At 44.3% G+C, this 16,619-nt stretch overlaps 2 protein-coding genes across 2 annotated transcripts in view; both read right to left on the minus strand.

Moving 5' to 3' along the window:
* Positions 1-4,058, minus strand: part of LOC107575012 (GTPase IMAP family member 7-like) — a 6,804-nt gene extending 2,746 nt beyond the window's left edge. The window contains exons 1-2 of the mRNA XM_016261427.1: positions 3,673-4,058; positions 3,457-3,587 (exon numbers count right to left, since the gene is read on the minus strand). Coding sequence (XP_016116913.1) covers positions 3,457-3,587; positions 3,673-4,058 — 517 coding nt within the window. The remainder of the gene's footprint in view (positions 1-3,456; positions 3,588-3,672) is intronic.
* Positions 4,059-9,919: 5,861 nt separating this feature from the next.
* Positions 9,920-16,586, minus strand: LOC107575013 (GTPase IMAP family member 2-like). The gene is made up of 3 exons (XM_016261428.1): positions 16,568-16,586; positions 15,000-15,656; positions 9,920-9,927 (listed from the first exon to the last, which is right to left on the minus strand). The coding sequence occupies exons 1-3, from the start codon at positions 16,584-16,586 to the stop codon at positions 9,920-9,922; spliced, it is 684 nt and encodes a 227-aa protein (XP_016116914.1).
* Between the last annotated feature and the right edge of the window lie 33 nt (positions 16,587-16,619).

The raw sequence follows: 16,619 nt of genomic DNA on the forward strand, positions 1-16,619 counted from the left end.
CGATTGTGTTAAGTGCATTTTTGGGAAACACACGTGAAACAATAATGAACGTTCGCAAAATTACTCGTAGAAAACGCTCTTAAGTGCTAAGATCAATCGTTATTGGGAATCCCGGCCCTGGAGGAAGTTGGAGAGAGGTCCCCAGCAGTACACACATTTTATGTGAGTTGAGTTGCTAGTTGCAGTTGTTCAATAATAATAATAATAATGACATGTTCATTTATGATACACCTTGTTATTAGCTTGTTCAAAATGAATAACGTCTCGGTTACGTATGTAACCCTCGTTTCCTGGAGGAGGGAACAAAGTCGTCACGTCGGTGACCGACGAATTGGGTTCTTGCTTAGAGAGACCAATCCACTTTGAGTGTAAACTAAATGAGCCAATGCACATTGGCATGCGATAATTGCATCCAGCTGCCACTGATCACAGCGTGAGCATAAAAAGGCAGCTGGTGCAACACATACCAGGTTTTCACTAAGGAGCCGAGCCGGTGACCTGGCCGCTCAACGGTGGTACAGTAGCTGTGGCGACGGGACGTGACGTCTCCGTTCCCTCCTTCAGGGAACGAGGGTTACATACGTAACCAAGACGTTCACTTTCAGTAGGTCACACGAATTGGGATCCCTACCAAAGCGCCATGGATGCTGCCCCTTCCAGTGTCCTGTGTGAGCCACCTGCGTCCCTTTTTTGGTGTAGGCCGGGGCTCGAAACAAGAAGACCAGTCACGGTTGTTATTGCACAACCCACTCGGTGAGATTGGATAACACTGCGAAAACGTACCCGTTCCACTTGGAACAGGAATGTTGCGGAAGCCCCATCCTTCCCGAAGGAGGTTTCAGAAGCACTTACACATATGAACAACTGTTTAGGTGCACATGGCAGATTAGAGGTGATTATAACCCTCTTGGAAATGGCAGAAGTCTGCCAGGGAAACACGGGCTCTGAGGCTATACCGTGGACTTTACACATATGGGATCCACTTAGGTCTCTACATATGGAACCCAGCCCCTAACCAGTTCTCACAGATTCATCGAGTGAGGGCCTGGTGCTGGACGTTCCGCCATGTCTGGCTGCCAAAGGGATGGAGGAGCTCGACAGGGTCTACAGTATGGACACTCTGGAGCAGTTTTAGCAATCCGACACTAAACCGGGGCCTCTCAGTGCCTCTACCCGTTTCAGGTGAGAACACAGGAGGATACCGACTCCACACGAAGGCTATAGAATCTAGCGAGCGTGTTGGGAGTCGCCCAGCCCGCAGCTCTACAGATATCTGTCAGTGAGGCACCATGAGCCAGAGCCCAGGAGAATGCAACACTTTTAGTAGAGTGAGCTCGCAACCTGAGTGGGCAGGGCACACTTTGTGCCTGATAAACCAGGTGATGGCATCCACAATCCAGTGGGTCATCCTCTGCTTAGAGACAGCCTTCCCCTTCTGCCAGCCTCCTTAACAGACAAAGAGCTGGTCTGAGGTCCTAAAGCTTTGTTTCCGGTCCACATAACATCTCAAGGCTCGGACGGGACAAAGCAAAGCTATGGCTGGGTCTGCCTCCTCCGGGGGCAGCGCTTGCAGGTTCACTACCTGATCCCTGAAGGGGGGAGTAGGAACCTTGGGCACATTACCCGGGAGTTCAGCCGGCCCAAACTCTAGGCACAAATCGTTGACCAAAAATGCGTGCAGGTCTCCTACCCTCTTGATGAAGGCCAGTGCAAGCAGGGGCAGAGTTTTCATTGAAAGAAACTTTAGCTCGACTGACTGCAAAGGCTCAAATGGGCCCTGCTGTAGTGCTTTGAGCACTAGAGACAGGTCCCAAGAGGGTATAGGGAGGGCCGGGGAGGATTTACCTTTCTCGGCCCCCTAAGGAACCTGATGACCAGGTCATGCTTCCCTTCCGACTTCCCTTCCACGGGGTCATAGTTAGCAGCAATCGCAGCGACATAGACTTTAAGGGTGGAGGGAGACAGCCTTCACTCCAACCCTTGCTGCAAAAAGCAAAGCACGACCCTGATCGGTCATTTCTGGGGGTCTTCTCGGTGAGAATAACACCACTCGATGAACAAGTTCCATTTCAAGGCGTAAGCATGTCTCGTAGACGGTGCTCTCGCCGAAGTGATGGTGTCAACTACCTCCTGGGGAAGGTCACCTAGAACCTCCGCGGGTGCCACTGGGTGTCAGTAGATCCTTCCTCAGAGGAATCTGCCAAGGAGGGGCTGTCACGAGGAGCATTAGTTCCGGGAACCAGGTCCGAGTGGGCCAAAAAGGCGCCACGAGCAGGACCTGCTCCTCGTTGTCCCTGATCTTGCACAGTGTCTGTGCGAGAAGGATCAATGGGGGAAACGCATACTTGCGAAGGCAACAGGAGCGCAGACCACCTTGTCAGTTGATGTATGCAATGGTCGCCGTTTTGTCTGTTCGGACCAGCACGTGCTTGCCTCGTAAGTGCCCTTTGAGACGACAAGGCAAGGCACACTGCTAACAACTCTAGGCAATTGATATGCCAGTGCATTTCATACCCCGACACTGCATTCCCGTTGTACGTGGCCCCCCAGCCGGTGGTGGAGGCATCCGTGTAAACCACAGCATGCCTGGAGACCATTTCTAGGGGCACCCCTGCCCGGAGAAACGCAAGGTCTGACCACGGGTTGAAGGTTTGGCGACAGGCCTGTGTAACTTGGACCCGGTGAGTGCCGCGCTGCCACGCCCACCTCGGGACTCGGCCATGAAGCTAGTGCTGAAGCGATCTCATATGAAGCCGCCCCAGCGGTGTAACTGCCGCTGCAGCTGCCATATGCCTCTGAAATTATTTCAGTGCGACCGCTCGACCGCTGTTGAATGAATTCAAGCAGTTTAGCACCGACCGTGCACGTTCCTCTGTGAGGCGTGCTCTCTGTTCGACCGATCGACCGAACATACCGAGAAAAGAGATCCTCTGCGTCGGGGAAAGTTTGCTCTTTTCCCAGTTGACCCGAAGACCCAACTGGGGTGCCCCCTCCACAACTTTCGGGAATACACGGGGAGACAGGGACAGCCCGAAGAGCAGGACCTTGTACTGATATGCACATCCTTCGAACGTGAACCGCAGATATGGTCTGTGGCGCGGAAGAATCGACACATGAAAGTACGCATCCTTCAGGTCGATCGCTGCAAACCAATCTCGGGGACGGATACACCCGAAGATGTGTTTCTGCGTCAACATCTTAAACAGAAACCTGTGAAGGGCCTGGTTCAAAAACGCAGATAAAATTGGTCGCCTTTCTTGGGTACAATGAAGTAGGGGCTGTAAAACCCATCTTCATATCGGCTGGAGGGACCGGCTCTATCGCGTCCTTCACCAGTAGAACTGCGATCTCTGCATGCAACACAGGAGCATCGGCCGCCTTCAAGCATGAAGCGGATGCCACTGAACTTGGGGGGATGCCGGGCGAAGTGAATCGCATAGCCGAGGCAATGCTTACCTGGTCCACAGTTTTGCAGAGGGTGCGTGAGTAGGGCCTTTGTTGACGGTCTCGAACCATCCGCTGCTGCCTGCTGGTGATGGAGGAGGATGAGTGTGGTCTGGTGTTGGTCAGTCCGTGACTCTCTGTGCCTCCCGGGACCCAGAGATAGAGAAAACTACTCTTTTGAATTTGGGTCCCATTGACCATGAGGCCGACGGCGAGGGAAAACTATACAAAAGATTCTCCACCCGGCCTTCCACCGAAGAGCAGATCCCTCCATCTCTGGGTCGTTCGTCTAAGGACCGCTTGCTCTTCCATTTACCGCCAGGTTTGACGGGGGCCTGGACGGGCGAGGCGGCCTGCCTATGGCCAGCTCCACGGCGGTGCTTGGCTGGAGGCTGCTGCGGATACGGCACGGGAGCGGGGGCCGCCCTCGGTGACGAGCAGGCTGGGGCGCTGCGGCCGGCGGACGGGTGTAGGCAGCAGTTGCCCGCTGGGGCAGGATGTGGTGAAATCGCCACAGTCTGCTTCTGTGCAGCCGAGAACTGCTGGGCAAAGCTCTCGACCACGTCAGGGAAAACAGGGGCATTGAGGAACCGTACTTTATCGGTGTCCCTCATGTCGGCCAGACACAGCCAGAGATGGTGCTCCTGGACCACAAGTGTGGACATCGCACGACCCAGAGAACTTGCTGTGACCTTCGTCGCTCGGAGAGCAAGGTCAGTGGTGGTTTGGAGCTCTTTCAGAACTTCCGGATCATGACCATCCTCGTGCAGATCCTTCAGTGCCTTGGTCTGATGAACCTGCAGTAACGCCATAGTGTGTAAGGCAGAGGCAGCTTCTCCACAAGCCGTATAAGCACTGCTGGTCAGACAAGACGAATGCCTACAGGCCTGGGAGGGGAGCGAGGGTTTTCCCCACCAGGAGGAGGTGGTCTTAGGACACCCTCACGGCGGCCCAGGAAAGCATAGCCGATACCTCCGGATCCGATTCAGGTGTTGCCACCGTCCCGGAGGGCGACAACGCAGCCGAATCTTCCTCTCCAGAGAGCTCTCCCTCCAATGCAGTGATCGACATCTGTTCATCGGGAGGAGCACCGAAGGATACCATTTGTACGCTCTTTGAAGAGGGCCCAGTGTGTTCCAGCGCTAGAGGAACGATGGTCCCCCGAGTGTTGGTTCCCTGAGGGGTTTGCCACCACTGTAACCCTCAGACCTCCCGTGCTACTGCCCTTTCAAAGGGAAAAAAGCACCTGAAAGGCGCCGTCCGCCAACACAAGAAGGTCCCTAGAGCACTCTAGACTCGTCACACACAAAGCAGTTTGGTAGGAGCAGAACGATGTTGTCGCTCGACTCCGAAGCGAAAATCTGGTATGCGTTGCACTGGCTGCCTTTTTATGCTCACACTGTGATCAGAGGTAGCTGGATGCAATTATCGCATGTCAATGTGCATTGGCTTGCTTAGTTTACACTTGAAGTGGATTGGTCTCTCTAAGCGAGATCCCAATTCGTCGGTCACCAACGTGACGTCGAGAGTGATTGACTGAAAGGGAACTGTTCAATAATTGAATATTGTATTTAAAAATAAAAAATTGGTTTAAATGACTTTTATGAACAAATCTGAATATTTCAAATCATATTTTTCACTGAGATGGTGGTCAGTCAGTTTGAGTAATATCATTGTGTATAATACACAATGAGAGTTTTGCATATGTGTATGTAATGATGTCTCTGCACAATGACATTACAATGTCGTTTAGCAACAAACTGACCTGCCTTTAGCAACTTCCCCTGAAAATTAGTTGACAGAGACAAGCCGCACTCATGCAATGTAGTAATTACTAATGATGATGATTATCAAATTGAGTATACTTTGAAAGGCTGTACACATAGGTTGAGCGTACGTGTAAAAACTGAAGTATACTTTGGGCTTAATGCAATACATTTTTGAATGCAGTGAGAGCAGTGTGTTTACTTCCAGACACCATTATTAAACAGCATCCCGTGAGAACCATTTAAATTAGACACACACATATCTGCTACAAGCCACATAACATTCTATAATTAAACTAGTTCAAAATCAGAAAAAGCCTAGACACTGCCAACAGGACTGATGAGAGAAGAAGAAGAAAAGAAACATAGTGCCATGAATGAAGTTAGAATTAAATCCCCAAATCACCACCCTTACAAATATTTACCATGGATGTACTGTAATAACACTATTAACCATAGTGTTTTTGCAGAAATAAGGTATATTCATATTGAATAATATAGTCATGTATATTGTATTAACTTTATTAGGGAACTACAGGAATAGTTACATTTTGTTATATAAACTATGGCAGTTTCTTTGTGTGTGCATGTGTGTGTATGTGTAGTTTTTACCCATGTTTAGATTAGTGTTTTTAAAACAAATAGTTTTATAGAAACCTTCTCCATTATCAGTTACATTTACAACTGTTGTATTGAGGAGCCATACATGGGTTTACCTATGGCTGCTGTCAGAATACTTTAATTGAACCCTATAAAAATGAGATGTTCACTTTTTATAGATGCTACTGTTGTTAATCATTTTTACTGCTGAATATGCATTTTTCAACGTAATTATTCATTTTATAGTTGCCCCAGAAGAAGATCAGGACAACCCCCACCTCCTTGGCCCACCTCAAATCTTCAAATTGATAATCCAGCCCTCAAATGAAGCTAACTGAATAGCCCTGTTCTAGGGGCAGTTATATAAAGCTCGAGCTATGTTAAATTACTTAAAAATCACAGATTAAGCCACCTCACATTTTTTTAGATTTGCTGTTAATCTGTTTTGATCATGATACATTTCAAGTATGCAAGCAGTATAAACAGTATTGTATAAGGTATTACCTCACCTTGATGTTTATCTGCCATTTCTCAATCTTTTATTTCAGTCTCCAGCAGCAAAATACCTGAATGAAATGAAAAGAGCTGTTGCTGAATAAGGTTTGATATAATGGCAAAGGATTGGCAGACATTTATTTATGTGATCAGTATTAATGGTTTTAATATCCATGTGCCTGGTATGTCTTACCTTTGTTGTGGTAAATATGAAACTGATTCTGTGGACTAGAAAATTTTTTGAAAATCACTCAGCAGTGTGTTGTGCTAATGAAACAAAATGAAACTAGTATCTCGCTTTGGGCATCTAGAGTACAGCTGTTCAGCTGACTTGGCAAACAAGGCTTGTGATTGGACACATTAACATGGTTTCATTCAGCATATCTGATATACATACAGACATGTGTGTGTGTGTGTGTGTGTATATATATATATACATGTCTGTATGTATATCAGATATGCTGAATGAAACCATGTTAATGTGTCCAATATATATATATATATAGCTATCATGCTATTATAACTTAACATAAAATTATATTAATGTCTAAACCCAAATTATTTTCCCAAATTATTTTCCCCCTTTGAATTACAGTTTTATTTATGATAGAGAAGAGTTTATGTACCTTATGTGCTAAATTTGGGAATGTGGGAAAGTTCAGGAATTTGTTCATACTTAAATAAGTAAATAAGCCATACATAAGGGTAGTGACTATTAATAACAAACAACAATCAATCCAATGATAAATGTGTTTATGTACATTTGGTGAGTCACACAAAAAAAGGTTTGACATAAGCTTAAGAAGATCTCAGTTGAAAAGAAAGACCTTTCTGCTGAAACTGAGTCTAAAACTGGTTTGAACTAGTACATGAACAGCTCAGCAGCATTTCTTTTTCTCATCTACAGTAATTCTCAAAGAACTAAAACTGACTTCATGTCCCCCGCATGTCGCACTTAGTCGTTTTTGCCCTGGACCCGCCACTGGTCAACCCGTTAAAACGGAGACCCACCCAAGGGGCGTCTTCGACTCGCCTCACCCCGGCCACGGTGAGGGGTACGTGGGCTAGGCATCTCTCCGTACAGACCCTGGAGCTCAGATTGCGTTCGCATACGAGGGGGCCTTCGACCCGCCTCACACCGGCCACGGTGAGGGGTAGGCGGGCTAGGCATCTCGCCGTACAGCCCCTGGAGCTCGGTTTGCGTTCGCATACGAGGGGGCCTTCGACCCGCCTCACACCGGCCACGGTGAGGGGTAGGCGGGCTAGGCATCTCTCCGTACAGCCCCTGGAGCTCGGTTTGCGTTCGCATACGAGGGGGCCTTCGACCCGCCTCACACCGGCCACGGTGAGGGGTAGGCGGGCTAGGCATCTCTCCGTGCAGCCCCTCGTTCCAAGTTATGGATCAAAATTCCAAGAAAATCGCGTTCGTCACAACCGCGACGGCACGTAGACACGCGGCCCCCTCTCGGGTCGACCTCCGGAGTCGCGGGCGAATCCCAATCGCACCCCGGGACGAGGCGCCCTTCCCGGCCTGCCCCGGCACCTCGGAGAGGCTGGAAGTCTGGCCCGTCCCCCGCATGTCGCACTTAGTCGTTTTTGCCAGGCACCCGCCACTGGTCAACCCGTTAAAAAAGACACCCACCCAAGGGGCGTCTTCGACTCGCCTCACCCCGGCCACGGTGAGGGGTACGTGGGCTAGGCATCTCTCCGTACAGACCCTGGAGCTCAGATTGCGTTCGCATACGAGGGGGCCTTCGACCCGCCTCACACCGGCCACGGTGAGGGGTAGGCGGGCTAGGCATCTCTCCGTACAGCCCCTGGAGCTCAGATTGCGTTCGCATACGAGGGGGCCTTCGACCCGCCTCACACCGGCCACGGTGAGGGGTAGGCGGGCTAGGCATCTCTCCGTGCAGCCCCTCGTTCCAAGTTATGGATCAAAATTCCAAGAAAAGCGCGTTCGTCATAATCGCGACGGCACGTAGACACGCGACCCCCTCTCGGGTCGACCTCCGGAGTCGCGGGCGAATCCCAATCGCACCCCGGGACGAGGCGCCCTTCCCGGCCTGCCCCGGCACCTCGGAGAGGCTGGAAGTCTGGCCCGTCCCCCGCATGTCGCACTTAGTCGTTTTTGCCCCGGACCCGCCACTGGTCAACCTGTTAAAAAAGACACCCACCCAAGGGGCGTCAGCGACTCGCCTCACCCCGGCCACGGTGAGGGGTACGTGGGCTAGGCATCTCTCAGTGCAGACCCTGGAGCTCAGCTTGCGTTCTCAGTCAAGGGGGACTTCAGCCTGGCGTCACCCCCGCCAGGGTGTCGGGTTCTCGGTCCCGGCATCGCTCGAAAAAGCCCCTGGAGCTCAGCTTTCACGGTTACGTAGAACCAGAGTAGGGGGCGCCATCACACTCCCATGCCCACCAGAGTGAGGCCTCGTGGGCCTCGAGTCGCTCGATAAAGCCCCTGGAGCACAGCTTTACTGGTTACTTAGAACCAGAGTAGGGGGCGCCATCACACTCCCATGCCCACCAGAGTGAGGCCTCGTGGGCCTCGAGTCGCTCAGAAAAGCCCCTGGAGCTCGGCTTTCACGGTTACTTAGAACCAGAGTAGGGGGCGCCATCACACTCCCATGCCCACCAGAGTGAGGCCTCGTGGGCCTCGAGTCGCTCGGAAAAGCCCCTGGAGCTCGGCTTTCACGGTTACTTAGAACCAGAGTAGGGGGCGCCATCACACTCCCATGCCCACCAGAGTGAGGCCTCGTGGGCCTCGAGTCGCTCGGAAAAGCCCCTGGAGCTCGGCTTTCACGGTTACTTAGAACCAGAGAGGGGGTCGCCATCTTTCTCCCATGCCCGCCAGAGTGAGGCCCCGTGGGCCTCGAGTCGCTCGAAAACGCCCCTGGAGCTCAGCTTTCACGGTTACTTAGAACCAGAGTAGGGGGCGCCATCACACTCCCATGCCCACCAGAGTGAGGCCTCGTGGGCCTCGAGTCGCTCGAAAAAGCCCCTGGAGCTCAGCTTTCACGGTTACTTAGAACCAGAGAGGGGGTCGCCATCTTTCTCCCATGCCCGCCAGAGTGAGGCCTCGTGGGCCTCGAGTCGCTCGAAAAAGCCCCTGGAGCTCAGCTTTCACGGTTACTTAGAACCAGAGTAGGGGGCGCCATCACACTCCCATGCCCACCAGAGTGAGGCCTCGTGGGCCTCGAGTCGCTCGAAAAAGCCCCTGGAGCTCAGCTTTCACGGTTACTTAGAACCAGAGAGGGGGGCGCCATCTTTCTCCCATGCCCGCCAGAGTGAGGCCTGAATGCAAAATGACATCGGTGGATATAACAACGAAATCATTTGAGGTTTGTATGCATTGTATGTTTCTTTGAAGCAACAATATTGCCATGACGTCTGTTTTGTCTTTTTTAACTGAATGAAATTACGGCACATCCAATTGTTAATATCATCAATACATTGGCATATGTGGCTTTGCAGCGAGCTAGATAGATCTGGGAGTGTTGTTTGTAAGAGATTTTTATTTTATTTTTTTCTTACTATGGGGAGCATATACAAATTGAACAGGTGCAACCATTGTGCCACGTAGGACTCTGCATTCATTCATTTTGTTGAATTTGCTGTCAGAAATCTGCAAGGTAAAACCAACACAGAGTTCAGTATTTTTCAAGTAATTTCTAAATAGACTTTCATCTCCCTATAATATGAATGAAGCAGTGTTAAAGTTAATGAGATAATTATGTGATTAATTAAGTGCTGATTGTGCATTAGTGATGAACAGCTGCTGTTAACAAGCAGAATCACTGAAGAAAAGAGAAACACAAGAACTACATCTGACTTCAGCCACAGCCTTAGATGAAATCAACTGAAATAAAAGACGACATTAAGGCCCGGTTTCATAGACAGGGCTTAGCGTAAACCAGGATTAGGCCATAGTTCAATTAGGACATTTACGAAATTTTTATAAACATGCCTTAGAAAAAAGCATTACAGGTGTGCATCTTAAGACAAAACAACAGCACTGATATATTTTAAGAACAGTCAGTGCAAGTTTCTTTCAGTTGAAACAGCTCAGATTTACATTTTAGTCTAGGACTAGGCTTAAGCCTTGTCTGTGAACCCGGGGGTAAATCTCTCAAGAGCTCAGCAGAAGGTGATTGAACAACTCTACAAACAGCATCAGCAGCTTCATCCAAGAGGTCCTCGCTGCAGCCTGCAGCACGATGACGTAGCTGGACTATATCCACTACGTAGTGGATATTTTACGTGCATGCGCTGTAGTAGGTCTCGAATAAATTCATATTTTTATTTACATTTTATCATTTTGTAGACGCTATATCCACAGCGACTTAGTCTAACGACTTGGTGTAAGTGAAGTCTAACGCAGTACATGTAGCAAGGGTTTTTGACCTACATGACATATCTACACGATGACCTTCATTACATTACAATGTAAAAACTTTAATGTCTAAATTCATCCGCGATGTTTTCGTCTATACCGGCAACTTCAAAGCTTTATTTATTTAATTATTTATTTTTTGAATAGCCTGCAATTCATATGTTATCGCCAGGATGCACATCAATGCTGTATCCATTATTTTAAGGATACAACAAGCCCTGTAACATGACTGATATGCAGAACGAGGGTTACACAAGTAACCGAGACGTTATCTAAAATGACTTTTGTTACTAGTAACAATCACATTCATGATATCAGAAATCAAGAATTAGCATTTTAACTAATGAAAATGTAATTGCTGATATCAAAAATAGCGATTGTTACTAGTAGAAATCTAATTCCTGATATCAAGAATTAACATTTTAACTAGTAAAAATTTAACTGTTGATATCAAGAATTCATATCCTGAGAATGAACAAAAGTCAAAACGGCTTACCATAGCACATCAGTGCTGTATCCATTATTATAAGGATACAACAAGCACTGAAACATGATTGATATGCAGACGTTGCACTGTAAATCAAAGAAATGTTTTATCAGTTGCTTTTCATACTATCGTCTGATACAACACTCAAAAAAGTCTCCCGAGGATTTCACGTGCATATAACACACACAAAAGAAATGGTCATCTTTGTGTTAATATGCCTTGTCTCCGACCGTGTGTGTATTTATTTGCTGGACATGGGATTAACTGTAAAAACCCGGTATAACCCGGGTACGGGTCTATCGGCTATACGGACCCCCGAGTGACAGGATTGTTTTTCTTCTTTTTTATATGGTATAAAAATTATGTCCGCATATTTTAGTAGGCCTATAACTTTTTTTATACTCTGTCACATATAGCACAGAGAGTGAGAACGACAAATAATATTTGATTCATGAACGAATTTTTGATAGAACTATCTAACTATCAGAGGAAAAAATAAAGACAATAGTTACACCCCATTTTTTTCATAAAGAACAAACAAAATTGTAATTAGTAGAGTTTTATTTCTAAAACGAATCAAACTAATAAAAAATAAACATAGCTTACATTCCCTTTCATTCAAAACTACGCCATCGCTGCTTAAATAAAGTTTGAATACACTACTAGTTTAAAATCACAGTATAATATAATCTGTGTAAGCCTATGAAACACACCTATATCTCGTAATTACAGTTTAATTTACATTAAATACTAGCTTTAATGACAGCCCCACTTAGCGCATGCGCATTAAAATCCAATACTGCGCATGCTCGTCAAACATCCAATACGTATTGGATCTGATCCAGCTTCGTCATCGTGCTACAGGCTGCAGCGAGGACACACTCGCTCCATGCATTACTAACCAGTTAGACTATCTAAAACAGAACTTCTTTATTAAGAATTAATGTTTAGATTTTTTTTTCAACTTACCGTTTTTGTGAATAGTGGTTGCTTTAGTTGCCTCTTGACCCTTGACTTTTTAAACTTAAGTTTCTCTTTGGCTGGCATAATTGTGTGTATTAAACACATACGTGATGAAAAGGTACTTATGATAATATCATGTCATGTGTCAGAGAACCTGATGGCAATTTATCTTAAACTTCAATGCTTACGTTTCTTTATAGTGTTGCAGTTAAACAAGATAACAATGTGAGAAAATCCTTCTTAAATGACTTTTATAAATATGGTTCAATAGGAGGTTTCAGTTCTGGCACTCATAGACATGAAGAAATCAGCATGTGCATCTCAGCAATGGTGACACAATATTCTGATAATTTTTGTGTGATTTTTGAACGTCACAAAACAAGGCAGTAAAAATAAGAGGTGGGACTTTCAAGTCACAAGCAAGTCTTCAAGTCAAATCCCAAGTCCTCAAAGAGTTAAAGTTAATGAGATAATTAAGTGAGTAATTAAATGATGATTGTGCATTAGTGATGAACACCTGCTGTTATTGAGAATTACAGAGGATCAGATGTTGATGTTTTATTGGTTAAAATTATATCACCACATGGAGATCAGTGTTTGCTTTAGTTGAGCTCTTGACCCTTGCCTCAACCCTTTTAGCAGCGGTGCATGGTATGTTGTACAGTGAACAGCTATAAACTGTTTTTAAGCGATGCACTACTTATCATGAGCAGGCCTGAAGTAATTAAAATTATTTATCTTCTTTCAGTCACATGTTAAGGTTTTGCATTGACTTGTGAAACTACAGCTTGCAAACAGAAAGTCACTTTACATTATAATGACTACTATTAAATTTATGTAATATATATAAAAATATGACCTCCTGTCTTAGCTGGACACACAGACATCAAGAACCAGCATATGAATCTCAGCAATGGTGACAATCAACAAAATGCTTCATGCTGCAATGCATGCTGGTTAACACCATAGTAAAATCTCCCATCATGCTCTGCAGCATGAATAATTATTGTCACCACTGTTGAGGATCATATGATAAAAGTGTACATGTCTAAAAGACTGAGCGGCTGGCAGCTCATTAATTGTAATACTTGGACATTTGTTTACTATGTTTTTAATTTCCTAGTTCAGTAAAGCAAGTCAATAAACCAAAACAAAACTCCTGCATGATGATCAATCATCATGACGTATAGTCAGATAATGTAATCTCATCTGCTATTTCAAGGTTTGATTCAGCAATGCACAAATGTTTGCTGTGGAACAACATTGTAATTGCACAGAAACAAATTTCTTTGTGTTAGTAAAAGGGTCAAGAGACTACCTGAAGCAAACACTGACCACAATTATAAAACCCAGTGTTTTTGAATACATTTCAATAATATTTAATATGATTTGATTTATATTACTGAGTAACAACAGAACTTGTGACCATAGTTGCTTTTGGGAAACACACCCCTGTTTAGTCATCTTTGTTAACGTTATTTAATAAAAATATAATCATTCATTGTTAGTTCATGTTAGCTCCCAGTGCATTAACTAATGTTAACAAACAAAACTTGTGATTTTAATAATGCATTAGTAAATGCTGAAATTAGCATTAACTACGGTTAATAAATGCTGTAGAAGTATTGTTCATTCTTAGTTCATGTTAACTAATGTTGTTAACTAATATTAACTAATGAACCTTATTGTAAATTACACCAAAAATAGTGACCTCAAACAAAACTATTATTTTCAGTTAAACAAAGTTAGAGTTGGAGCACCAAAAAAAAGAAATAAAGAAATTTAGTTCATTTACAGTACAGTACATTGCTTAAGTTTGAATCCGCCATTTGGTCTGAGGGTTCAAAAGCTCAAACTGTGTGCCGTCTTTACAAATGAAGAATAAAAGACTTGAATGTTTTAACATGTTAATCGCTTCAACTTCATTTGTGCTGTGAACCTGATTTGAATTCATGACGAGTGCATGAATTTTGTGAACTCTTTTCTCAAACAGCTTAATCAATTGAATTATTTATGCACTTGAATTTTGATTCAATATTGTAATCCATGAATAAATAACTTTGTGTTCAGTGTGTAAATCCCATTCAAATAAGACCAATACAAATCTAAATCTGAGAGCTGCAAGTACCTGATAGACTATCGTTTTACCGTTTCAGTGCTGATATTAGTGTAACAGCTGCTCCTCCAAATGCTGCTGCTAAAGCAGCTACTGCAGCTACTCTTCCTGATGAGGCCAGTTTCCCTGCAGCTGCTGCAGATCTGGCTGCTGCTGCTGCTGCTACTGCTGCCAGACCTGTAACTACTCCTTTTGCTGTCGCTGCTGCACTTTCTACAGCTGCTACTGCTGTGTTTGCAACTGCTTCTCCTGCTGTTTCTACTGCTTTTTCTACTGTTTCTGTTGCTTTTTTTGTAACTGCTTCTACTGCAGTTTCTACTGCTTTTTCTACAATTTCTGCAGTTTTCACAGTTTCTGTTGCATTTTTTGCAACTACTTCTACTGCAATTTCTACTGCTTTTTCTACAGTTGTTTCTGCTTTTTTTGTAACTGCTTCTACTGCTTGTTCTACAGCTGCTACTGCTTTTTTTGTAACTGTTGCTCCTGAAGTTTCTACTGTTTTTTGTATAGCAGATAAAAGCTTTTCTACAGGTTGTACTCCTACTTCTTTTGAAGTCATTATTGCACTTTCTGCAGCTTCTTCTGCTGCTTTTTCTACAGCTGCTAAAATTTTATCTACAGCTTGTTTTGTTGCTTCTGTAGTTGCTATTGCACGTCCTGCAGCTGTTCTGCCAGCAATTATCATGCCTGCTATTTTCACTATGCCTAGAAATCCAATCCCTAGCACTGCAACTGCACATGCAGTCTTTGCCCATTTTTCTTCCTTCTTCATCTGAGTGGTTTTAAACATCTCAAAAGTGTAATGCATCATTTCATTTTTCTTCATCATTGAGTTGATCTTCTTCTGCAGTTGTGTGACCTGATCTTGATTGTTTCTGTCTTTATTGTTGAATGAGTGATATCTGCCACCACAGCTGTGAACTATTTCTCTTAAATAGTCACTTTTACTGATGTACTCGTCCACAGGTTTTCCCTTCAGCAGATCAGCGTGAGTGAACAGAATGATGGTACGGCGCAAAGCTTCTTCTCCAAAGTTCTCCTGAATCCATTTCACTGCTTCTCTCTCTTCTTCTGTGAATCTCACACCCAGCTTTAGCACCAGCAGAAACACATGAGGACCAGGAGAGGACATCTCTACACACTTTTCTATTTCAGTCTTCAGCTGATGTTTATCAGTCTTCACTCGTTGTTTATCCATAGCTGTGTTAAACAGTCCTGGAGTGTCAATTATAGAGACGTGTTTTCCATCCACCACTCCTCCCTGTTTCTCACAGAGTTTATTGGCTGATTTCATGAAATCAACAACTTCAAAAGCCTTTCTGCCCAGGATGGTGTTTCCTGTTGCACTTTTTCCTGATCCAGTTTTACCCAGAAGAACCATCCTCAGATCAGACCCTACAAATACATACAAATAAAAAAATAATAATAATAATTTAAATTTAAAAATATGTTTTTCTTAATTTGTTCACACACATATGTGTTCAGAATGTTTCTGATTCATTTCAAAGTGAAAATTCAAAGTGGCTGCTAACAAAATTAATGGCAGAAAAAGTTGTGGTACATGTTTTGTTCCAAGTCTCTAGAATGTTTCAATGATAAAAAAATATGATAATTTATGAGAATATTAATAAATAAATAGAATATTGTTTAGCCTTTTGTTACAGTTAACAAACTCCATCAGTCTGACAATTTCAACCTGTTCAGCTGGTTCAAGTTCAACAGCTCAACACAAGAGTTTCATTCAGTTTATTTGAAAAATCAATTAGAGTGTTGTTGTTTTTTATGAATCAATCTAAACTAATGAGACTTCACTATAGTTTATCCTCACAAAATACAAGAAACATAACTTGTGGCTGAAGATGATAAAACTTTACCTTGAAACTTAACGTCATACAGGATATTTAGCAAAGGTTGTTTTTTTTCTCTTTAAATTTCCTAAAATATTATTTTCAAAACTCAATGTAATGGCAGCATGAATGTCCCACAGGACTTGTAGAGGACTCCAAGTCATTTACTTTATTTTGCATGACTCTCTCGTTTCGTCATATCAGGTTTATCAAGATATATAAACATTTATATTGAAAGATATAAAGCATTGTATAGACTTGTTGATACTGATGTGTAAAAAATGCACGGAAAAAAAAAGAAAATCATACAACAAAAATTGCTTCATATTTACTAAAAACACTAAATACATATTATTTTATTGTTTTAAATTCAAAGGATCAAATCTGAGCACTAAGACTATAATAATAAAAAGCACTTTAAATTGGCATATATAGATATATAGATTTTGTTTCACAGACCTGTATGTGTTGAAGTCATTGTTATTGCCGTCTCTGGTGTTTCTCCTCCGTC

Source organism: Sinocyclocheilus grahami, unplaced genomic scaffold (assembly GCF_001515645.1).
Source record: "Sinocyclocheilus grahami isolate Dianchi unplaced genomic scaffold, SAMN03320097.WGS_v1.1 scaffold2434.1, whole genome shotgun sequence".
NCBI classification, from domain to species: Eukaryota; Metazoa; Chordata; class Actinopteri; order Cypriniformes; family Cyprinidae; genus Sinocyclocheilus; species Sinocyclocheilus grahami.